The sequence below is a fragment of the Clinocottus analis genome, unplaced genomic scaffold (genome assembly GCF_023055335.1).
Source record: "Clinocottus analis isolate CAN_PGR_092001 unplaced genomic scaffold, fCliAna1.0.p SCAF_13, whole genome shotgun sequence".
NCBI lineage: Eukaryota > Metazoa > Chordata > Actinopteri > Perciformes > Cottidae > Clinocottus > Clinocottus analis.
In genome coordinates this window covers 17,092,600-17,116,261 of record NW_027175854.1, presented here as the reverse complement: position 1 = coordinate 17,116,261, position 23,662 = coordinate 17,092,600, and the positions used below count along the sequence as shown (strand labels likewise).

Sequence of the window (23,662 nt, the reverse complement as noted above, 5' to 3'; positions counted from 1 at the left end):
GTTGCATTTGTTTGTTTTTTTACTATAAACTCAAAATTACAATTTGTTTTTTTTTTAAGCATGTGGTATATTCAACATTTAAAAGTCTTTATTCAAATGTTTTATTTTTTTCTTTCAAGCTGTAATACTCATAATTTTCAACATTGATGAAGTCACCGCTAAAATCATTTCAAGTCTCCCAAATGTACCCGAACCAACAAGCCCTTAAATTGTGTGTGTGTGTGTGTGTGTGTGTGTGTGTGTGTGTGTGTGTGTGTGTGTGTGTGTGTGTGTGTGTGTGTGTGTGTGTGTGTGTGTGTGTGTGTGTGTGTGTGTGTGTGTGTGTATTTTTGGCAAATAGTAAATCCCACAAAAAAATAAAGTACCGCGAGTTCGCTGCCAAAGGCAACAATTCAATTCTGTACAAGAAAAAAAACGTTATTTGGCAAAAGAAAAAGGAAAAAGATTCTCTGCAAATCCAACCAGCCATCGCCTTCTTTATATTCATTTCATTTTCATAAATAGTTCAAAAATATTGCCTTTTTTTTCCCTCCAAAACAACAAAAACTACCTTCAAACCAACGTACCAGACATGAAAAATTAAAAAAAGATAAAAGTGAAAACAAGATGCAAATAAAGATCTTCGCTCGTGTACAACTTTCATCTTCAGGAGAACGCGTCGTAATAAATAAATAAAAAATAAGGATTCAATCATTGCACTTCAAGTCGCAACAGAAACGAGGAGAGAGAAAAAGATTCACTCAGACACACAAACTCCATTTTTACAAGTGCACTATGAATCTGTAAATATTCTTTAAAAAAAAAAAAAGTGTATAGAAAGAAAGTGAATAAAATTTCGCTTGTGGTCTAAACATATCCGAGAGGAGTAAAAGTACCTGAAAGTGAGAGTGGAAAGTGTTTTTTTTACCCTCTGATGCTCCTTTTTTTAAATATTGCTCATATATTGTATAAGAATATAAGATTAAAGTCCTCACCGGTATTTTTTTTAAAGTTTTAGTCTTTTTTGGCAGTCGCCTCGTAGGATTTCAGTCACAGGAAGAACCTTCGTCTCTTCATGACATTTGAAGCCTTCGGCCTCCAAAGTACGACGAACAAACAATGAAATCGGAGCGCAGGAAACGCTCGCGTCCCGCCTCTGAGAGGGTTTTCATTTGGCCGCCGACGGAAGAGAGAAGACGGAGGGAAGCGAACCGACGCCCGGCACGACGCACCAACGGTTTTTCCCCCTCGAGGGACGCAAAGTTCAAAATAAAAAAAAGAATATTCGGAGGGAAGGCATGGACCAAGCGACGCCTCTTCCACTTGGCTTCTTTGTAAACGTGTACCGTGGCGAAGAAGAAGAAGAAGAAGAAGAAGAAGAAGAAGCATGAAGTCGTGTGTAAACTTTCACTCGTAGAAATGTGAAAACTAAATTCAAGTTGCGCGTCGGTGACGACGTGACGTGATGTCGTCTCCTCGCTCCTCTCCACTAGCGTCACGATGTCGTCTCCTCGCTCCTCTTCACTAGCTTTATGATGTCGTCTCCTTGCTCCTCTCCACTTGCTTTATGATGTCGTCTCCTCGCTCCTTTAGCTCCTCTCCATCAGCGTCACGATGTCGTCTCCTCGCTCCTCTCCACTAGCTTCACGATGTCGTCTTCTCGCTCCTCTCCACTAGCTTCATGATATCGTCTCCTCGCTCCTCTAGCTGCTCTTAGCTTCATGATGTCGTCTCCTCGCCACCAGCGTCATGATGTCGTCTCCTCGCTCCTTTAACTCCTCTCCACCAGCGTCACGATGTCGTCTCCTCGCTCCTCTCCACCAGCGTCATGTCGTCTCCTCGCTCCTTTAGCTCCTCTCCACCAGCGTCACGATGTCGTCTCCTCGCTCCTTTAGCTCCTCTCCACTGGCTTCATGATGTCGTCTCCTCGCTCCTTTAGCTCCTCTCCACCAGCGTCACGATGTCGTCTCCTCGCTCCTCTCCACCAGCGTCATGTCGTCTCCTCGCTCCTTTAGCTCCTCTCCACCAGCGTCATGATGTCGTCTCCTCGCTCCTCTCCACCAGCGTCACGATGTCGTCTCCTCGCTCCTCTCCACCAGCGTCACGATGTCGTCTCCTCGCTCCTCTCCACCAGCGTCACGATGTCGTCTCCTCGCTCCTCTAGCTGCTCTCCACCAGCTTCCCCAGCGCGTCGCGCAGCTCCGTGAGCTCGAACAGCTTCCCGTCCAGCAGCTCCAGCAGCGAGCGCAGGCTCTCCCGGAAGGCGTCGCGCTCCCGCTGGTCGCTCTGCATCCGCTGCTCCAGGTCGCCCAGCCGGGCCTCCAGCGCCCGGTTCGCCGACTCCGTGTCCTGGAGACAAAAAGCGCAAATTAAATGTCCGAAAAACTGTCTGAAAAGGTTTTTTTTGATTCTCGAACCAAAAGAGAGCGTCTTCTTTGTGGGCTTTTGATGCAAAAAGAATGGGGGAACATATATATCTTATGTAAATATACGTATATATGTGTATATATTTAGGTCAATCGGTCATAGGGTGCGAAAGCTTTGGGGTTTCACAACTCAAGCGAGCACAAGTGTCTGAGTTCTCTCTGTTTCCTGCACACACAGAACCATGAAGAGTATTGATAGCTGAAGAAATGCTGCCTTCGTTTGTGGAGACTTCACATACGCTCATATTTACAGACTGTCGCCCGTGACCTGAACGCAGCGTCGGCAGGTGCGCTGGCTTCGCTCACCTGTAGCTTCTGCGTCAGCGAGTCTTTCTGAAACTGGAACTCGTTGGCACTCTCCACCTCCTCTTTAAGACTCTCCAGCTCCTGGAGGGGACGAATTCAAGAAAAGCACTTCATTAAAAGATGAAAAGAGACGCGTGGCGCTCTCTTTTTGCTCCTCGTACCTCCTCCTTGGCCCTCAGGGCCGACTCCAGCTCCTCTATCGTTTGGTTCAGTTCCGTCTTTTGGGATTTGATCACCGTGGTTTGGCCGCTCACGCACTCCAGCTCCGTCACCTGAGAAAAAAACAACAAAATCATCATCATCGCCACGTCGGTTCGAAGCCGACGAATCGACCCCTCCCCAAAAAAAAAGCAGAATCCGATTACCCGCTTGTGGAGCCGCTCCGCTTCCTCCTGGTAGGCCGCCAGCTGCTGCTTCCACTGCTTGACGTTGGCCGTGGACTCCAGCAGCGCCGCCGTCAGCTTGGCGTTGTTGCCCTTCAGCGCCGCCAGCTCCGCCTCCCAGTGCTTATTGACGTTGGACGAACTGGGACGCGAAGAGGAGACCGTTAGACCGACCCAGACCTTAGTATTAGTATTATTATTGAGTGTGTGGCGGGATGGAAAGAGTCTCGCTCCAGCATTCGGGGATTCAGACGTCACAGTGAGGCCTGGACATAATAATAGTGACACTAGTGACAAAATATAAAGCACTTTTAGTGGATTTCACAAAGGGGTTTGTCCCCCATTAGTCACTTCAGCATCATGGGAGATGTAGTCCTGGTTGAACAATGCAGAAGCCTTCCAACTTGTCTCTTCCGCTGCATTAAAATCCCCCGAAGCACCAAACTATCTCCACTCATTTGGCGCTGTATAATTAATAGGAGGCGCGCGTGGTGTTTTAATGCAGCGCTGTCCGGCGGCCCCTCGGGGGAACCGGGTTAATAATAAATGAACGAGCGGTTCGACACGAGCCGCGCCGCGTTGTGCCAATTTCATTTTAAATCAGCACTCCGGACGGAGTGACTCTCGCATGCACTTCCTGGACGCGACCGTTTCACCGTCAGGGGACGAACCGCAAGAACCAGGAAGTCAAACGGGTTTTCTCACCTGTGGGAGAAGGCCAGTGCATTCTGGGAAGGCTCTGCTCTGGGTTCGGCGTGCTGAGGCGTGACTCTCCCGTCGTCCGTGCCGTTGATGCTCTCCGGGGTCAAAGGTGACAGCAGGTCGCCTGGGATCGACTCCTGGTTCAAAAATATACATTTAGTATCAGAAAACACACGCGGGAGACTTTTACTGAAGCAACAGTCAAAATAATTAGTTTTTTATGGCGAGAGCTTTGCGTCTGTATGATGAATATGAGGCTTGGAGGCAGGACGGATGTTAGCTTAGCTTAGCATAGAGACTGGAAACGGGGGGGACAGCTAGCCTGGCTCTCTCTAAACGGTAACTGAACTTCAGATGAAACCAAAACATATAACATGTTGATTGTTAAGCTTCAGAGGCTGCTGAGCCACGGCAGCTGTTCCCGGTCTGTATGCTAAGCTATGCTAAGCTAAGCTGTGCGTCCGCAGCTCCATATTGATCCCACAGACATGAGGGTTATTGATCTCCTGAGCGGCTGAACTGTTCTTTTTTTATAATTTAGATGAGACGAAACAGTGTGAACGAGTCTCATAAATCAACAGGATCTCCTCCTCGACATCCACTTCTACTTTTTAGGTCCGAGCTGCTGGTTTCACGTCTTTTCTGTGTCGCTCAGTAATGTGCACGCACGTTTTTAGACAGAATCAGACTCATTTTGTGCGCTTGATTGTCGTTTTTTTTTGATTGGCGGCGGCTCAAACATCCCCCAACGGTCGCCGAGCGTCACTTCCTGAGAGCACGAGAGGAGAGCTGCAGGGTTTTGTGGGATAAAGTCACAGACGGGGGTTCATCGGGCTGTTAGTGTGACATCGGGGTGAAGGACGAGGGTTTCAAACACTGATGACGGGTTCTTCTGGAGAACAACACGCTGAGTTCATATCACACCGTTCAGAGAGGGGGGGGGGGGGGGGGGTCATGATGAAAATGATGCTTCCACTTCTTTTTACCTTCTTTTTACCAGGTTTGTTGGCTGACAACACATTCCTTTTTACAGCGCCACCCTGAGGATGCTTTAGGAAGAGCAGAGGAGGTAAAACAAGCCAGAGAGTGAACACGAGCAGACGAGGCCTCCTTACCAACATTGTTCACATGTTTTTATTTATTTTTTTATATTTATATAATATATATATATATATATTATATATATATATATATATATATTATATATATATATATAATCTCTATATTATATATATATATATAATATATATAATTTTTATATATTATATAATATATATATATATTATATATTATATATATATATATATTATATAATATATATATATATATATATATATATATATATATATATATATATATACATATATATTATATAATATATATATATATATATATATATATATATATATATACATATATATTATATAATATATATATATATATATATATATATATATATATATACATATATATTATATAATATATATATATATATATATATATATATATATATATATACATACATACATACATATATATATATATATATATATATATATATATATATATATATATATATATATATATATACATTTATATTCCTCTTTAGATCCTTCTGTTGGTGCTACTTTTAGTAGTTTTATTCTATACTTATTTTAATATGTGTGTGTGTGTGTGTGTGTGTGTGTGTGTGTGTGTGTGTGTGTGTGTGTGTGTGTGTGGTAGAGGCAGCCACAGCTGCGTTTCCTCATGCCGTCCTCTGTTGTGTAAAGACAACAGGAGTATGGTGATGATGATGATGATGGTGATGATGATGGTGGTGTTTGTTACCTGGGAGGGAGTGCTGGTGAGCTCCATCTTCTCCTGAGACTTCTCCTTCGCTAGCCGCGCCGCCTCCTTGAACTCGGCGAACTTTTCTGCAAACTAGAAGTGACGGGAGCGAGTAACACAACAACAACAACGACAACAACAACAACAATGGCGTCCGTGTTTCGCGACAGAGAGAGAGAGCGTGCCTGCGTGCTCATGCCCGGGCGGCTCACCTTGGCCAGGCTGCTCTCCGACGAGAAGCCGAGGCCGTACACCGTGTTGGCCCGGCTGTCGGCCCACTGGCCGAACTTCTGCGACGTCTTGGTGAACGTCATGTTGGGCGTGATGGTGCTGTTGATGATGGCCTGTGGAGGACACAACCAGTTCAGACCACCAGTTCAGACCACCAGTTCAGACCACCAGTTCAGACCACCGGTTCAGACAACCAGTTCAGACCACCGGTTGGTTGACGCCTCGTGGATTTCAGGAAACGGATGTAATGGATGTTTGACGACAGCCGCTGGGTGTCTTTATATCGACAGTGACGCTGCGTTAAGAGGAGTGTGTGTGTGTGTGTCTGTGTGTGTGTGATTTCCCACTGGTTGTGGCTCAATGGGAACCAGAGAATGAGTTCTGCAGCAGTGTAACTGACTGTCTTGCTATCGATCCGAGTGGGAGGACTCGCTGGCAGAGCGGCGAGCGCAGATGGTCCAGAGAGATTTAAGACTTACGCCTTTATTCTTTACTCTTTATTTTTTCTTGTCTTAAAGATTGCCTTTACGTCTTTGGTAAAACACCGCCCGTCTGCAGAGGTGCTCTCCCTCCTCCCGCTCGTCTTCTTTCTCTCTGCTGAAAAGGCTTTCTTTGTCTTTGACTTGTTTGTCTGGATAATAACGTCCTGCAGCTCCAAGCCGACCGCAGTCTCTGCTGCTTCCAGCAGAACACGGCATGAGAAGAAAAAGTGGTTCAACAACAGCAGAATTCACCCAGAGAGGCCGTTACATAACCACGCTGACTCCACCCTGCACCTCTCTCAAGACCAGAATAATCGCCGCCACATGGAGACGAGGCTGAGACCGAATGCCACACACACACACACACACACACACACACACACAGCTACCTTAGATCCATCCAGGCAGATGATGCGATACACGTTCCGGGTGTTGTCGAAGAAGTAGGAGACGGTGACGGCGTGTTTGCTGGTGGGAACCCAGTTCTTCTTGGTGCTCGGGTCGATCTGGAAGACGTGGGCCCGGGTGCTGAAGATGGGCTGCTCGCTGTGCAGATGGAGGGGGGGGGGGGCAGAGAGTCACGACATCTTTATCACAACATATGTCGATCTGGCGCTGGAGGTCAGCAGGCTTCGTCCTCTGGGGACCACGAGCGACCGCACAACCGTCATACGAGCCCATCCGCCCAGTGCACGTTTAGATATTTCACTGAATGAAGGAAAACCTGTGACCTGAATTGTAAAAGAGGAAAAGCAAAGGCTTCATCCTCTGAGGACCATGAACGTCTGGATAAACTTTACGTGTCAATCCATCTGGTAGAAAATCACTGAATGTGTTGATGATGGAAAGACGAAGAGTCAGTGGGCTACGAGTACGAGGCTTTACTGTTTATACCCTATTTTATTTATTTATTTATTTATATATATATATATATATATATATATATATATATATATATATATATATATATATATATATATATATATATTTATATATATATTTATATATATTTATATATATATTATATATATAATATATATATATATATATATATATATATATATATATATATTTATTTATATATATATACACACACAAAAATAATTCAGTGTTGTTTTTTATATATATATATATATATATATATATATATATATATATATATATATATATATATATATATATATAAATAAATAATAGTATTTTTTTGTCGACTTTTTTGGTTGTCATACTTATTACGTAATTTTTTTTGTCGACTTTTTTTTATTAGTTTTTTTTTGTCATTATTACTTTTTTTTGTCATGATTTTTTTCTGATGATTTTTTTTCTTGTTATAATTATGACTTTATTTATGGAAGCCCATTTCCGCCACATAGTAATTTTACTATGTCTTTTGTGCGCTTTACCTTGTTTGCTGATGTAATCCTGCAAATAAAGACTAATATATCTGATAAAATCTCATCTTCATCCTCTGGGGATCATGAATGCCTGTACCGAAAATTCATGGCAGCTCCATTAATATTGATAATAATAATAATATTGATAATAATAACAATAATACTGCTTCGTGTGGCGCTTCAAGAGGAAGTGAAAGGCCTCATGTGGTGGAGACGTTTCAGTAAAAAGCAGAAATGTCGGTCGGCATCATCCTGAGGAGACCATGAACGTAATGAACCGAACCCCACTGCGACGCATCAACAGCTGCTGGGACCCAAGTGCCGTTCCTTAAGAGACACACGAGCAAAACATGTGAACGCCACATGAAATATCCAACGCTGCTCTGCAGAAAGGAAAGAGAGTGAGTGAGGAACGTGATGAATCAGAGGAAGGTGAGAGAGAAACAACCTCCCGGATCCCTGCACATCCATAATGCAGCAGCGCGCCGTGTTGCTGGACCAGAAGAGAGGAACGAAACACCCACGAGGCGTTCACACGCACAGCAAGAGTGTTTATGTACGTCCATACACACTCTCCCTCACTCACACGAGGGCTGGTGGTACACACATCTGCACATGAATGACAAAATAATAAAAAAAAGACGAAAAAGCAAACATTAAAATGCGTTTCAGCAATGTTCCCAAACACAAATAAATGATTAAAATTCCCCGATCACTCCACTCCTTGGAGTTAATGGACCGTTGCAGCCGGCGGGGGGGCGATGAGGTCATCCAAATGGATTTATTTTCAAAACTAAAGCCTCGTGGAAAAGCGTGAACGATGTTCAGAACTCGGCTGCGTGAACGTCAGAAGCAGATTTATTGACATATGTTTGTTTTTTTTCACATTTGGGACTTTCCTTTGTGTGGGCAGGTAAGATATAGATATGCATCTTAAAAAGCAGAAGAGAGGGCAGACATGCTAACTTCACTCCTACTTTTAAAAAGAACCAGAGAGGAACAATGCAGCCCACACGGACACCGTCTGCACCAACAAGCTCAACATGTGCTCAAGTACTGCTCTTAAATACAACTTTGAGGTACTTTCCTTGAGTATTGCCATTGTATGCAACGTGATACTTTTACTCCACGGTTTGGCTCCTGAACGCAACATGTTACTATCAAACTAACACGGTTTGGCTCCTGAACGCAACACGTTACAGTCAAACCAACACGGTTTGGGAGGGTTGGCTCCTGAACGCAACACGTTATAGTCAAACCAACACGGTTTGGGAGGCTTGACTCCTGAACGCAACACGTCACAGTCAAACCAACAAGGTTTGGGAGGGTTGGCTCCTGAATGCAACACGTCACAGTCAAACCAACACATTATGGGAGAGTTGGCTCCTGAACGCAACACGTTACAGTCAAACCAACACGGTTTGGGAGGCTTGGTTCCTGAATGCAACACGTCACAGTCAAACCAACACATTATGGGAGAGTTGGCTCCTGAACGCAACACGTTATAGTCAAACCAACACGATTTGGGAGGCTTGACTCCTGAATGCAACACGTTACAGTCAAACCAACACGGTTTGGCTCCTGAACGCAACACGTTTTGGTTGCTTTCTGTTGTCTTTATGAGGCTTTCGTCTTGTTGGTCTTTTCTTCTGTTGATTTGTTTGTGATGCAAACTATATATGTTGTTAAAAAAGGTCTAAAATAAATTCTCGTTTTAAATGTTTCCAGCTGATCCCTGGAAAAGCCTCTTAGACGCATCCTCCCCAGCGGATGACCCCGGGTAGAAGACGAGCTGCGGTGCAGAGCTGGTCCTGAAGTCGTGCAGCGTGATGAGAAAAGTGTGTTTAAAACATAAAAGCCTGTTTGTGAGATGCAAAACTTCATCGTTCCTCCAACTCAAACGGTACGATTTCACTTCAAACGAGAGGAAACCCGGCTGAACGAGCTGCTCGCGTGCCCCCAAAACTCTGACAGCATCCAGACCGGTTGGCATTTCTGACATCGTGTGTGCGAGTTCAAATCCTTTCGACGATTTAGTTGATACGTTCGTCACATGGAAAGACTTCAGTCGACTGAAATCAATTCAAAAGATGGCCGCCCGCATTCCAGGAAACAGACAGATGCCACGAACCGTCAATCCTGACTTAATGAAAAAAAGGTCAAACTTCCGTTGGTGTTAAGATGCTCAGCGGACACACACACACGCACACACACACAAAACAACCACCGCAAACAACACAATCAATGGACGAGCCAATATGTCCAATAACTCGTCGTTTTATCTGCTAATGGTTTAGTTTAGTGGGCGAATTCAACTTTAATTTAAAAATATTTGGTATCTTTGTCATTTATTTTCTTCCTTTTCTTTCTGCAGAAAAAGAAAATAAAAGATAAATGTGTTAAAACTAAAAAAAAAGGGAAAGAGCAGGACATTTTATATTTCATTCATTAGTGTGACAGCGTGGCCCAGATCAAAATCTGCCCCGTGTGTGTGTGTGTGTGTGTGTGTGTGTGTGTCGATTGTTAGCCCATAATCCCTTTTCACAATGAAGCGTACTGGTGCATTCAAGTCTCAATGACGAGCGCTTTGACAGAGGAATCTGACTGCAGATGTTATCAGATCAGCATTTCTACACCTCCAACAGGCGGAAAACAGAAGTCACACACACACACGCGCACACACACACACACACACACACACACACACAGAACAAAGACACGTTGTGTGTCTGTGTCTAAAAAAGTGTTCAGATCATCTGAAACTACATCCAGCGTGTTCTTTATCAGGACATTTTCTCAGGATCAGTCACATTATCCCAATTTATTTTGTTACACATATATATATTTCCCTGAGACCTTATTAATCAATACTGTTTTCAGTGAATTCAATAGATTCCCGATTCATAAATGTCGTGTTTAGACCAAAACAACAACCTAAAACCCCAAGATGTTTAAATTATAATGACATGAAAACAAAACGCAGTAAATTTGTCGACGTGGCTCCTCCCACAGGAACACATAACATCATTTCCTTTGATCCCAGATTCATCGATTGATCCATAAAACGTGTGAAAAGAAAACTATTTTTTCAGTTTTTAGTCCAGATGTCAAATAGTTTAAACTATATATACTTAAAAAAAGGATTAAATAAAATAAAAATGGTAAACATTCACCGCAGTCTGGGCAACGACCACGTGACTTAAGGCTGGTCATGATGAGCTGCAGACATCTCTCTCTCTCTCTCTCTCTCTCCCTCTCATTCCCATTCAGCGCATGCTCTCTCGCCCAATCCGATCCCAGCGTCCCCCGTCGGGTTAACCCACTCACAGAGCCAGGCAGCGGGGGCTTGGCAGGGCGACACCTCCAGTTACACACACACACAAAACACACACACGTCGTTTAACGAGCCCTCAGATAGTCGCTGCACGTTATATTTAATGCTCATGAAGGTTTTGGGTCTCCATGGAAGATTCAACACATCAAGTTTGGCATAATCATGCAACACTGGTTGCATTAAAATAGTGATTTCAAATAGTGATTAATATACATTTCATTTTCTCCGTTGATCCATTAGGTAGTTAAGATAAGATAATCCTTTAATAGTCCCTCAGTGGGGAAATTACAGGATTACAGCAGCACTGCTCACAAGTAAATAAAGATAAAGATCAAGTAATATAAATAAATAAACCGTATAGGAATTTATGAAAAGTCAGCAAAGAAAAGACCATCACGAGTTTCCCCCCGAACCATAGTGTCGTCTTAAAATGTTTAGTTTTGTCCGACACCATCGTTAAATATCAAAAAGATATTCAGTTTCATGTCACCGAAGATGATTTAGAAACAGTCCCTTTGGAGAAGAGAGTACAGGTACAATTACCCAGAGCTATAATAAGTCCTGTCGGCCAATAAAAACAGAAATCTGCTGCTTATATGTTCAAGGTGTAACTTTGGAAGTCCATATCTGGCAATAAAAGAAAGAAATGAATAGAAATATCCCCATGAGGAGTCATGTTGATGATATTAATAACTTTTTATCTCATAATTATATATTTCTATCATCATTTTTGACTTTTTATCTCATAATTAGGACTTTATATCTCATAATTAGGACTCTGTCTCATAATTAGGACTTTATATCTCATAATTAGGACTCACCGTTTCATAATTAGGACTTTATATATCTAACAACGATGATATATTTATTATCACGGCTACATTTTCATTCTCAATCTTCTTCTTTAACTGTCAGAAAACGGCTTCCACGCCTAACAGGTGTCAGGACTTTCTATAAAGCGACTCTTCAGCCGTGTGATGAGATCCCAGTGGAGACGCGCTGGAGGGGGGAGTTGAACCAACGGCCTCGCTGGTTAAAGGAAGATTCCCTGGGCACCGTGTTGTTTAGGGTCGCTACACAAGAACAGAAGCTCCAGGACTTCAATCTTCTGGTTGGAACAGCTACAGCTTGCTTACCCGCTCGTTATGGAGGCGGTAACTGCACACACGCTGTCTTCTTGTGTCTGAGGAATTGATTGTTGGGGCTGGATTATGACCATTGGCCTTGAGAATTACAGAGGATGTGTGTCCCCTCCCTCCCTTACACCCTCCACCACAATATAACAACAGACCAATCACATGCTACATCATCTGCTTTCATCGGGAACAAGAACTAGGTCGCTCTTGATCAGGAGAATCACCATACATCCATCTGCAGCCTCAGCTGCATGCATCACACAGCCAAGTGCAAGAGGGGGGTCATTAGTGTCTAGTGGGGGGGATTTAAATAGCTTTAAATACCCTTTGGCACCAAAAATATACATATTTTCTGTAATGTCTTGCATTCTTTTATAATCACGTACCAAAATAAGCAACTGTCTGAGCTCTGACACTTTACCCAACAGTAGCCTGCTTCATTGCAGCCTAATCTGTTCACTAATCTAACATGTCAGTGTATGGAGGCTGCGAGGAGACATAAAGATGGACAGATACTTCCACCAGGAGTGTGTGGCTTATTGTGTTGCATCCCTTTGGGGCTGTTTGCTGCAAAAGGGACAAGGCATTACTCTTCTACTCACACATCCACCAGAGCTGACAGGAGGACTTCACACAGTTTGCCATGGCAGGCTAAAAGCTAGCAGTTGTTTTCCAGCTTTGCTGCCCTGCTGAAATCTGCACAAACAAAAGTCAGTCATACCCCGACATGGAGAGAGAGAACTGCAGCTTGACATACCCCATTTTTGCAGGATTTTGGTGGCTTTAGTGGAGTCGAAAATGATCCTCTCGGGGTGTCTCTTGAAGGCGATGTGAGCGGGCTTGGAGGCTAGCTTCAGCTTTTGATCCACCCCCCCTCTCCCCCCTCTCTCTGGCTCTCTGTGTCCGACTAAAGCCGCTCTTGCTGGGGCTTTCACGGCCGGCGGTGCCACGGTGCCGCGCTCGGTCCAGACATTGGGCTCGGTGGTGGTAGTGGAGGTGGTGGTGGTGGTGGTGTTGTTCACGTTTATGCCCTTGGGTGCATTTTTGTTTGGCGGCTTCACCCATGCAAACGTGTCCGTGCATGCATGGTGGAGGAGGACAGCTCAACGCGACTCCTTACAAACGAGGATTAACGTCGTGGGGCTAAATTCGGGGCAACGCTGACGGGAAGGGTGCTGTGATTTATCGCCACGTCTAGCTTATGAAGTAACCTTTTTTTTTTTTTTTTTTTTACATGCAAATGTACAATGTCGAAAGTAACAAACAAACAAAAAAACCGGTCGAACCGGTAAAATAGCGCAAATTATATATAAATGAAATTAAGTAGCGTTACTCGGTTAGCGGTTCCTGGTTTGTGGCGTTACAACACCGGGAAAACGGGACACACTGGGTCATGTTAGAGATGGTTATCCTCAGCCGAAAAAATACACCATAATCGGACTGTTCAATAATCCCACTTTCAGTCGCTGGCTCGTCCTTGCAGCTCGCTGTGCCATTAAATTAAATTTCCTCTACCGAGTCTGGCATTGGAGAGCAAGCGAGACCTTCAACGCCTCTTTGCGATGGTGGACGTCTTCCTTCAAGGGAGGGCTTCATCTCCGGTGTTTCTGGAGAAAAGACAGAAAACACTTGGTGCATACTCCGGGATTTAACGCCGACGTCCTCCCGAGAGCGCTCCGCTTCACCGACGTTGACGTATATGGCTGAATGAAGGTGCACTCGCAAACCAGTTGATTTAATTTACTATCTCTTTTTTCACTTGGTTGTTCACGTAATTTAAGACGAGCGTTAAACTAGGATTTAATATATGATCCCGATGCTCCATCGGCCGGTTCATCCTCTCGCCATCCGCCTGTCTGGTCGCGATCAGCCCGCATCTCATTCATTTAACGTCCTCCTCTCTGTAGGGAGCATTAGACTAACGACGTCATTACGTCATCTCTGGGAAAGAAAACATCCGGCGTGTCTGCAAAGAATATAAATCAAGGATGGGTCTTACATTAAATTATACCAGCACAGTAGTTGATGTAATGCAGTTATCAGACAATAATCCAAATGATGTTATTAAGCAGAACATAACAAAACAGTTGGATAAAGTCTGAGCAATTTTTTTAAGAAAATCTATTAAAAAATGAAATGTTTCCTGGTAATACATCTGAGGGTTGAACTTTATAGTGTTATTTATTATAGATTAATCTAATTTGGTCTATAAACGATGTGAAAACAGTGAAAAATACCATCCATCCCAGTATCCTAGAGCCCAAGGATACACCTTCAAATATATTCATTTTCTGCAAACATTACACAACCAGATGATATTAAATTAACTATAATAAGTTATACAATACATCTGTTACTGGTGACACATAAACACATTATCTGCTACTGATGATTGCCATCTGGTGGACAGTTGTTGATATAAGACAGACTGAAGTACACAGATTATTTACTCTTTCCAATTTTATTGTGACAAAAAATTCTGGTGGCCCAATTTATTGATTGATTGGTAAATTGATAATTAAACCACTTGTTACTGGCAGCCATAAAATACACACACTTATAGTAAATCTGGTGATTGAAGTGGGAAATTGACAATCTGCACATGACAATGTTCTTACTAACTAATGTAAAGGATTGATTGGTGACTGTTGACTGCTAGTTAAATGTAATCTGTAGTCAATGAGCTGTATGTGCTAAAACATTGGTAGAAGAAAGTGCATGTTTATGACCGGTATATTTTTAGCCTTTATGATTTGCTGAAAGTTTGTGCCAGACCAGTTAAAACATGAGGACAACGTTTGCCTGGATACAACCTGTTGACTTAAAAGTAAAACCCTCCCCAACTCCTCCAGTCTTCGTGTCCCACGTCGTATCCCCGTCACACTGCGAGACAGACACCAACAGGTGCGAGATTGACATTTTCGTAGTATGGAGTCACATAAAGCAGATTTTTATTATACAAAATGCTGAAGTTTTTAAAAAAAAAAAACATGTACATTAGCCCATAAATGTGTGTTATTAGGAGAAATAATTATAAACATGGTATTTATTCATTTTGTTCTCCTCGCTAATTCGCTGTCAAAGCCTAATATGGGATTTATTTGATCCCTTATGATTAAAAAAATGAAGTAAACACATATGCTTCTAACAGACGGGATCATGACATTGGATATAGGCTACAAGCAAAACCTTATATTTAGACTTGGCTAAAAAAAAACACCCCAAAAAAAGAGGCATTTTATGCATGCTGATGCATTTTCGTACAGTTCATTACACGCTGCTGCTTCTTAACCCATATTAACCTATGTATCGTACATGTCAAACGCAAGGGCTGCGCCAGTGTGAACGGATGACAAATTAACCTCCCTGCATGCTGCAAATGCTTCAGATGAAACACTGGAGGACCAGTTTTCTATTTCAAGATTACGCTGAGCATGAAGACTCAGCTGGAGAACGCCGGGCGTCGAATGCGATCCGCAGAGCAGCGCTGAGTCGTGGCGAGAGAGGTCGAAAGCAGATTCATCAAGATATCAAAAACAATGGATGCTTTGACGGAAGACGCGTCGCGGGCGGATGTGGACTCTGAGATGAGAGCGATGACACCCGAAGACATCACTGGACTATACCTGGAGGCCGGGGATGAAGTGGAGATCCTTAGAAACAGGTATAGAGATGAGTCCTCCTCCATATTACAAGTTGTCTGTGTAATGAGGTAGATTTTATCAAAATAAATTGGATCCATTCCCGTATGAAATTAAATTCCATTAGTGCCACGAGCTGTCTGAGTGCTTGAGTGCATACATGATAATCATCGTGATAATCATCAGACGGTTATCGGAAAATAATTTGATTTCTAAACCACATTTGAGTCGGTCATCTGATGCTACTTGGTCGACCGGAGCGACCTTGAATTTCAATACACTGCCGTGCGTCTTGTTTCCCCGCCCTTCAGTTTACGCGAGGCCGTCCACGACGACAACGTCCGGCCCAAGATGCAGTGCCTGATGATGGACTCCTCCTTCTCCATGGTCACCATGCAAGGCGAGGACAGCGGGATCGCATGGGAGACGACGCCCAGCCGCTGCGCCACGCCGTGGGCGTCCGAAGCCGGAAGCCCCGCCGCCGTGGATCTCGGCTGCGCCGCGCCGGGGTCTGTGCCGGCGGGGAAGATCATCTTCGTCATGGACGAGGAGCTGATTTCAAGACAGAAGAAAACTAAAGAGAGGGTTAATCAGAAGAGCAAAGGAGAAAGACAACGCGGGGTCCTCGGAGAAAGCTCTGAGAACGTCTCGGGCCGGCCGGAGTTAGTGGAAGTCTCCCAGCCGAATGTGAAACCCGAGGAAGGAGACGAGGAGGAAGCGCACGATTCTCTGGTGGATAAAGAGCAGCGGCTCTTCAGCTTGGTTTCTGAGGGCTCTGAAATCCTCAACATTGTTGTTCCTCCGAAACTGGCATTGGTGGACGAAGAGGAGAGCAAAGAAATGGTGGACAACCTTTCCTACTTGGAGGACAGCCTCGTTCCCAAAGCCAGCGAGGAGACTCACGACGGCGAACTGCCGTTCACGGGATCGGATGCAGCGGGAGAGCGCCAGGTCCGGCCCTCACCTTCCGTGGGTACAAGCGTGATGGATCCACCCGGCGCTCCAGTGGCCAGGCCTGCGGGCAGAGGCGCCGCTGGCAATGTGGACTACTTCGAGGCCTTCGCCCTGGTTGAGGCCCAGGCTCCGGGAAGTCCTGCTGTGATCGCACAGGGACAGGTGGACCGAGAGGCGACGGCTGTCCCCGAAATCCAGGATGCCGAGAACCCCATGCAGTCTGGAGACAACGCCACCGCCACAACGACGACACTGAATAATGACAAGTCAGACACATTGAGTCTGGTGGAAATCACCAGCGAGCATTTGGATGAAGTCTTCTACGGCGGCACGGGAAGCTACACCGTGAAACCTCTGGAGAAGGACGACGGACGCGGTGCACCCTGCAAGTTGCCTTCGAAACCCAGCGGCTCCACGTTGTTCGGAAGCCAAGAGGACATCCTGACTCCGATCTTTCTGCCGGACGGACCTCCCAAAATTATCGACCAAATTTTGCTGGAGGAGCCCAAAGCCATGGCTTTCCTTTACACCGACCTGTACGAGGAAGCAGTCGGTAGCCGGAAAAAAGAAGAGGACACAGAGAGTGTGACGTCCCAGACGTCCTTCCACAGCAGGCATTCAGACCGGGAGGCCCGAGGGTATTTAGAGAAATATGTTCTCATAGATGAGACCCCTGGGCAGGAAGTGAAGCCATCTGACGAAGACAAACCCCCAGAGGAAGGCCCTCGGGTACTGGTCCAAGATCTGTATGATTTTTGCGATTTGCTTTCCGCGCCTGAAAAAGGTGAGATGCCAAATTCCGAGGAGGAAATCACAGACTTCTTCAGGTCCGGTGACAACGCTTCTCCATGTGATGTAGATCCTTTCCCCCGATCTCTCGAAGAGGACGATCTCCAAACGACTTCAAAAACTAAAGCCAAAACAAGCAAACACGTCTCCATCAAGGTCGAGAACACGGCTAAGACCCCTGTGGATCCACTTGGCGTCTCTAGCTTCGAGTTTCTCTCGGAAGAACCCGAATGGGGAGGAGCAGACGATCATCCCGCAGCTGTGGACGAGAAGGATGTCGGCACAGATCAGGAATTGTGGAAGCAAGACACGCAGACGCAAAAGCCGGTCGCCCCTCCGAGGAGAAAGGTCACAGCCTCTCCTAAGACATGTCTGGACCTCACACCTTTGACTCCGGTTGAAGTTATTCTGCAGGAAAAGGAAGAGGCTGGTGGAAAGGAGCAGAGGGTGGAGGAGAAAGAGACGGCGTCACCAGCGGAGGCGGCCGACGAGCGAGATGGAGGGGAAACGACGCAGCCCGTCTGCAATGTTGCTCTCCTTCAAAATGCCTTGGCTGCAATGGAGTCCCCACAAACTGAAAGTGCAGCCGCCGCCAGAGACACAAAACCAGCGGCAGCTCATGACGATGAAACGGTAGAAGAAATGGAAACAAGCGAAGTGGCCACACAACAAACTGAACCAGAAGTAGATGTTAAGTCGTCAGAATTGGCTCAAACAGAGGTTCACTCAGATGAACGAGGCGATAGTTCAGCCGAACCAGCTAAAGACAAAGGACAGTGTGTAATACTTTAGGTGAGCTACTGTGTTTAACAGGTTTGTTGCCTTGCTGATGTGTCTTCAAGGTCTTAGAATCACAGTAGAATTAGCCTGCAATCAACCAAGGGCAAACTTCATATTTTAAAAGTGCCAAATTTATAATTTGCATCCGGCTGAACTCATACTCCATGAAGTCAAAGATCTTTTCGTCTTGTCTCTGCTGCAGTTTTAGCGGTTGGTGCATGATTCATAGCGTGTTTGAAGGAAGACGTTTGGGTCACGAGTGCGAATAAAAATGGGTGAGAGTGCACGAGTCGGTGTCGGTGTGACTTTAGTGCAGATCTTTAGCTATAAATAAGCCTCTCTGGCTGTTAACCGGACACCTTGTCTCAACTTGGAGTCTGTGATCTCTCTTGTAAACAGTCAAAAAAACAAGTTTAATATGTGCACACGTGCATATTCCTAAACTTAATGTTTTCCAAAACTGCCATAACTGCAAATATTGCAAACTTTAAAAAATAAAAACATTTTTAACTGTCATGTGTGTATACATTATCCACACCAAATATCAAGCAAAACACTAATGTTCATGACTGTGTACAGATGCTTTTTTTTTTAGTCCAAAGGTCATTCAAGCTGGTTTCGGTCGAGCATTATTTGCAGACACCGTTGTTTCTCGGCCTGAATGCTCTGGATCCCATACGGAGCTCAACAGTGATCCCTGAAGTGACTTTGAAGAGGAAAGTCAGAGATATTAATACAAACATAAACAAATGTGGTATAAATAACACTGTAACACAAATATACACTGAGCATTAAATGTGCAGTACATGTTGTTTTTGTAGACCAAGTATTGTGTTAAAAGGCTTTTTGGGACCTTTTATCATCAGTTTAAATTCACACTATGGCGACATCCAGTGCTACAAATGAACATTTACCAATTATATTATTTTTTTAAAAATCCCCTCACTTTCTCCTCCACACCGACAGGTGGCAGCTGTGAGTTGATAGCTTAGAAATACAGTCGATAGAAACACGGTAGATATAACGGATATGCACTTCCTCCTCCACACCGACAGGTGGCGGCTGTGAGTTGATAGCGTAGAATTACAGTCGATAGAAACAAGGTGGATAGAACGAATATGCTTATTCACACGACTAATAAACCTAGTAATAACCACATATTTCCATCAACAAAATGAATGAATGCGTGAACATAATAAGCTTGACGTAAAAAAAGACAACTCCCAGTTTCTTTTGTAGTCGGTTTAACCGGTTCACGGTGTTTCTAGCTGCTGTATTTCTATGAATATATATATACATTTTGCATCAGTTAGCAATGGACCATGTCTCCAGCGTTTGCTCGTCGGTCTCTTTGGAAGAAAACGTAGCCGACACCGGCGACAGCTCGTCGACGGAGGACAGTGGACTGGTCGACGCGTTTGGTGACCTGGCGGCTCTCCCGGTCGAGGTCGGCGAGAGAAGACCGACGTGTTTGCGGTGCCGGTGAGCTGAATTAAAGTGAAGCTAATGCTAGCTAGCTGACCAGATAGTGCGGTTGGACACCTCTCCTCTTCCTCCCTCCTTCTCCTCTTCATCCTCCTTCTCGAGTAACTGGCATGCTTTAATGAGGGAACAGATTAATGTTGCAGACAAAACTCAAGACCAGCTGAAACTGGGAGCTGTTGGCTGGGAAGTAACAGCTTCACGTCTTCAACTTTCCTCCCATGTAGTCGCCCTCAGAAGGTGTGTCTCTGTCCTTTTCTACCGACACAACCCCTGGAGGTCTCCACGTGTCTGTACGTGGTGCAGCATCCTGCAGAGGTGAGTTATTGCTGCGTGTCACATCTGGCACTGCATGCTCAACGCTTCTAAGTGCACATGAAACAAGTTTTCTTTGCTATAATCATTCTTCCTGTTCATTGTAAGTGTAATGACCATTTGTTGGACACATCAAAAACAACCCTTTGGCACCGTGGGTTTGGGTTTTACGCACGCAAAAGAATGCATTGTCCCTGCAGGATTCGGTGTTTCTCATAGTTCATTTCACAAAACAAAGAATAGAACTCACATTAATCATCTTTATTGTGGGGAGTTATTTGCACGGTTGATATAAAGTTGCATATATATATATATATATATATATATATATATATATATATATATATATATCTATATATATATATATATATATATATATATATATATATAGATATATATATATATATATATAAGCTGCATTAACACAAAGGTGTTTTTTTGGTTTTGTTTATTTTGCTTGAATGAAGAATGCCAAACTTTGTGTGTCCCAAACTCACCCACTTCTACCCAAACCAGTAAAGTGAAATACCAACAGGCCAGCTGATTATGACCGACTGTTCTAACCTCCAGTGTGTTTTCAGGAGAGCAGAGTTCTTCGCACTGTGCCACTACTCGCTGCTTGTTTGCCACAAGGAAAATGCAATGTCATCGTCGGAAGGAGATTCAATGAGGAAAAGTAAGCTGTATTTCTGGTTTGCATGCTGTTTACACAAGACTGTTGTCACAGATTTTTCTTGATAACTTTACTTTTTTTTCTCTCAGGCACCCAGAGCTTGCAGCGGTGTGTCGGGACAGCCAGACCTTGATCCTGTACCCAGGGCCCAACTCACAGAACCTGGAGGAGTTGGTACAATACCAGGAAGTAGGAACGCTGAAGCATAATGTGATCATCATAGACGGCACCTGGAGCCAGGCCAAAAACATGTTCCTCAAAAACAGCCTGTTCCACCTGCCCAAACAGGTGTGTGTATGACTGCGTCACTTTAAAGAGGACGGGAGGGAAAAGGAAGTGAATTTTGTCTTTGTGTCACAAAGGATGGGCACAAAGATTAATACTTTAAAATGGCCTGAGTCCCAAAATCTTGCTGGAGAAGAGCAGAGTGCCTTGTCCACCTGAGACGGTGTACATTCTCACATCACACCCGCTGGTGGGAAAGCTGCTTCACCAACACGAAACGACTAATTTAAACTCAAAGCATAAAGGAAAAGCGCTCTTAAATGTGGGCATGTGAACACTGTGGACTTATCATATTTTTTTTCGCTCCTAAATTTACGGTGTCTGGACTGCTTAATTGTACGTCATCTGCGATTACTGGTTGGAACAACAAGTGCAGCACAACAAGGCACAGCATCTTGGTGGTCTCAAGCAGCCTTTTTTTCTGCCTGGAAAAACAGCAGAAGATCAACTGATGAATGTGTTTACAGCACAGTAAACAAACTCAAGTTGTTTAAAAATTATTCTGCGCAGAAAGTTTCCAGCATGCAGTCACTTGCAGCTCTTCATCTGACGTGGTTGCTGCCTGTTGTTCCATTACGCCCTGCAATATTCAATACTTCACAATAAAATCCACCCTGTGTTTTGCCAGTTGAACGTCTTTAATGTGAGACAGCATAAAACATTTAGTTTGCATGAGCTGTAACTATATTCATCTGTTAGGCTGAGGTCAATTAGATTTAATTCAGTTTAATCTGATTAATGACTTCCTGAGTGCTTTGTACATGTGAAGGCAATATGAATCCAGCACAGTAATGCCTGCCATTAACAATGAAAACTACTATATAGAGAGGTAACGACTGACTGTAGATACATTAAATTGTATAAAAAACAAAGTTTAATTTCATAAAAATGATGAATATCATAACATTTCATCTTTAAAAGCCTATTATATGTCGGCAACTTGAGAAAGCCTTACTCCCATCACTAATCACCTCTGCTTTTGGCTTACCAGGTGCAGCTCAATAGGACTCTTTCCAGTCAGTATGTGATCCGCACACAACCCTCCAACATCTGTCTGTCCACGCTGGAATGCGCTGCCGTCGCCCTCTCCGTCCTGGAGCGGAACGACGACATCCAAGAGGTGACGTGACGGTTTTTTTTGTCCACTTTTGGGGCAGCAGAAACAATCTATTGACACGACACTGACACATCTGTATCATGGAGGTGATATGGTGAAGTACACGGAGCAGCAAGCTAGTTAATGCTTTTCAATGTTCAGCCGTTAATTGCTATTTTTGAAAATGGCTGTGACATCACTAAAGCCAAAGTACCAAATATTTACAGGACATAGATGTTTTTTTTCTGCATAAAACAAAGGTTGGAGTGTTAAATATATCAGCGTTTTGTACTTTTACCACTCCATGCAGGTTCTGCTGAGGCCTCTGAAAGCCCTGTGCTCCTTCCAGCTGCAGCATGGCGCTCAGGTTCACCACAGCAAAGAGCATCTACTGAAGAACGGCATGTACGACAAACCCATGCCCAAGAACAAACGCAAGATAAAGAGGATGGAGAAACTCGTCACTGACCACAACGTCTGCCCGAGATGAGAGAGCGATCGAGCAGAGGTGCTCGACACGTCCCTGTATGTCTTTCACGCTGCACAGGACTGTTTCATCAGAGACCATGTGACGGCATCGGGGCACAGACACGGAAACCACTGGACTTTTTTTGGGAGTTTGTTTTATATATAATTGCTGGTAAATGTAATTTATCTATTTGTTCTCCATTAAAAATGAATGAATGACGAATTTAGGTTGAGGTTTAAATATCACGGTGTGACAATAAATCAGTTTTATTGTTTTAATTAAAGAAATTGCATTGTTCCTCACTGCGTTTTGTAAAGACAATGGTGGTTCTGTTTGAATTAACTTGACACATTGGGACGGGGTAAGAGAGGTTTTTAGCAAAATCTTTATTCAGATGTTACAAAATAGTAATTACACTAAAAACGTGTTACTCCAAGAAACTATCACACAAATGCATTACAGCAGGAAAGAAAGGGAGATTTGTGTTGTACTGTATGTGAGAGCTTTCCAATATACAGTATGGTAATATTTATAAGATATTTTACAAGGTTTTTTTATATTATACAGAAGGACTTAAAGTAAATCTGACTGGACATGGTTGTGTATAATACAATTATACAATAAACTGTTTATGGTCTAATCTTGTTTTATGTCTCAAAGTGTCTTGCCATTTGGAACAGCTAAGAACTGAATTGAATAAGTTATATCTTCAAAAACAATGTTGTCACGTTATAACTCAAACTTAATAATTGCAAAGCAGGCAAGTGAACATACTTCATACCTAAGCCTGATAGATTCATGGGGTTTGCCCATGCAATTAGTGCAATTTTTCAACATGTAAATGTGTTTACAGCTCAAAATACAGCTTGAATTAATAAAATGTGCACAAGTTACCTCTTATAAAGAATAATTAAACACTGTCAGCTTGATATGCTGTGCTTTGAAAGAAGGTCTGGGACACGCAGCAGCAAAGAC

At 43.8% G+C, this 23,662-nt stretch overlaps 3 protein-coding genes across 6 annotated transcripts; 2 read left to right on the top strand and 1 right to left on the bottom strand.

Annotated features, from left to right (window-relative positions):
• Positions 1 to 1,337: 1,337 nt before the first annotated feature.
• LOC137783753 (homer protein homolog 1-like) lies at positions 1,338 to 14,097 on the bottom strand. Of its 3 annotated transcripts, XM_068574044.1 has the most exons (10): positions 12,961 to 14,097; positions 6,729 to 6,885; positions 5,839 to 5,970; positions 5,627 to 5,719; positions 4,783 to 4,845; positions 3,800 to 3,933; positions 3,077 to 3,236; positions 2,873 to 2,983; positions 2,712 to 2,792; positions 1,338 to 2,328 (listed from the first exon to the last, which is right to left on the bottom strand). In XM_068574044.1, the coding sequence occupies exons 1-10, from the start codon at positions 12,963 to 12,965 to the stop codon at positions 2,140 to 2,142; spliced, it is 1,125 nt and encodes a 374-aa protein (XP_068430145.1). In that variant the 5' UTR covers positions 12,966 to 14,097; the 3' UTR covers positions 1,338 to 2,139. The 3 variants fall into 3 exon arrangements, with proteins under 3 accessions (XP_068430145.1, XP_068430146.1, XP_068430147.1); XM_068574045.1 differs by lacking the exon at positions 4,783 to 4,845; XM_068574046.1 differs by lacking the exons at positions 1,338 to 2,328; positions 2,712 to 2,792; positions 2,873 to 2,983; positions 3,077 to 3,236; positions 4,783 to 4,845 and having other exon boundaries at positions 3,796 to 3,933.
• Positions 14,098 to 15,695: 1,598 nt separating this feature from the next.
• On the top strand, positions 15,696 to 18,887 carry si:ch1073-398f15.1 (cardiomyopathy-associated protein 5). 2 transcript variants are annotated; one of them, XM_068574341.1, is made up of 2 exons: positions 15,696 to 15,867; positions 16,156 to 18,887. In XM_068574341.1, the coding sequence occupies exons 1-2, from the start codon at positions 15,743 to 15,745 to the stop codon at positions 18,377 to 18,379; spliced, it is 2,349 nt and encodes a 782-aa protein (XP_068430442.1). In that variant the 5' UTR covers positions 15,696 to 15,742; the 3' UTR covers positions 18,380 to 18,887. The 2 variants fall into 2 exon arrangements, with proteins under 2 accessions (XP_068430442.1, XP_068430441.1); XM_068574340.1 differs by having other exon boundaries at positions 15,696 to 15,915.
• A 612-nt stretch (positions 18,888 to 19,499) lies between these two features.
• dtwd2 (DTW domain containing 2) lies at positions 19,500 to 23,284 on the top strand. Its single transcript, XM_068574469.1, has 6 exons — positions 19,500 to 19,849; positions 20,077 to 20,167; positions 20,746 to 20,840; positions 20,927 to 21,125; positions 22,114 to 22,242; positions 22,529 to 23,284. The coding sequence occupies exons 1-6, from the start codon at positions 19,683 to 19,685 to the stop codon at positions 22,706 to 22,708; spliced, it is 861 nt and encodes a 286-aa protein (XP_068430570.1). The 5' UTR covers positions 19,500 to 19,682; the 3' UTR covers positions 22,709 to 23,284.
• The last annotated feature ends 378 nt before the right edge of the window (positions 23,285 to 23,662 follow it).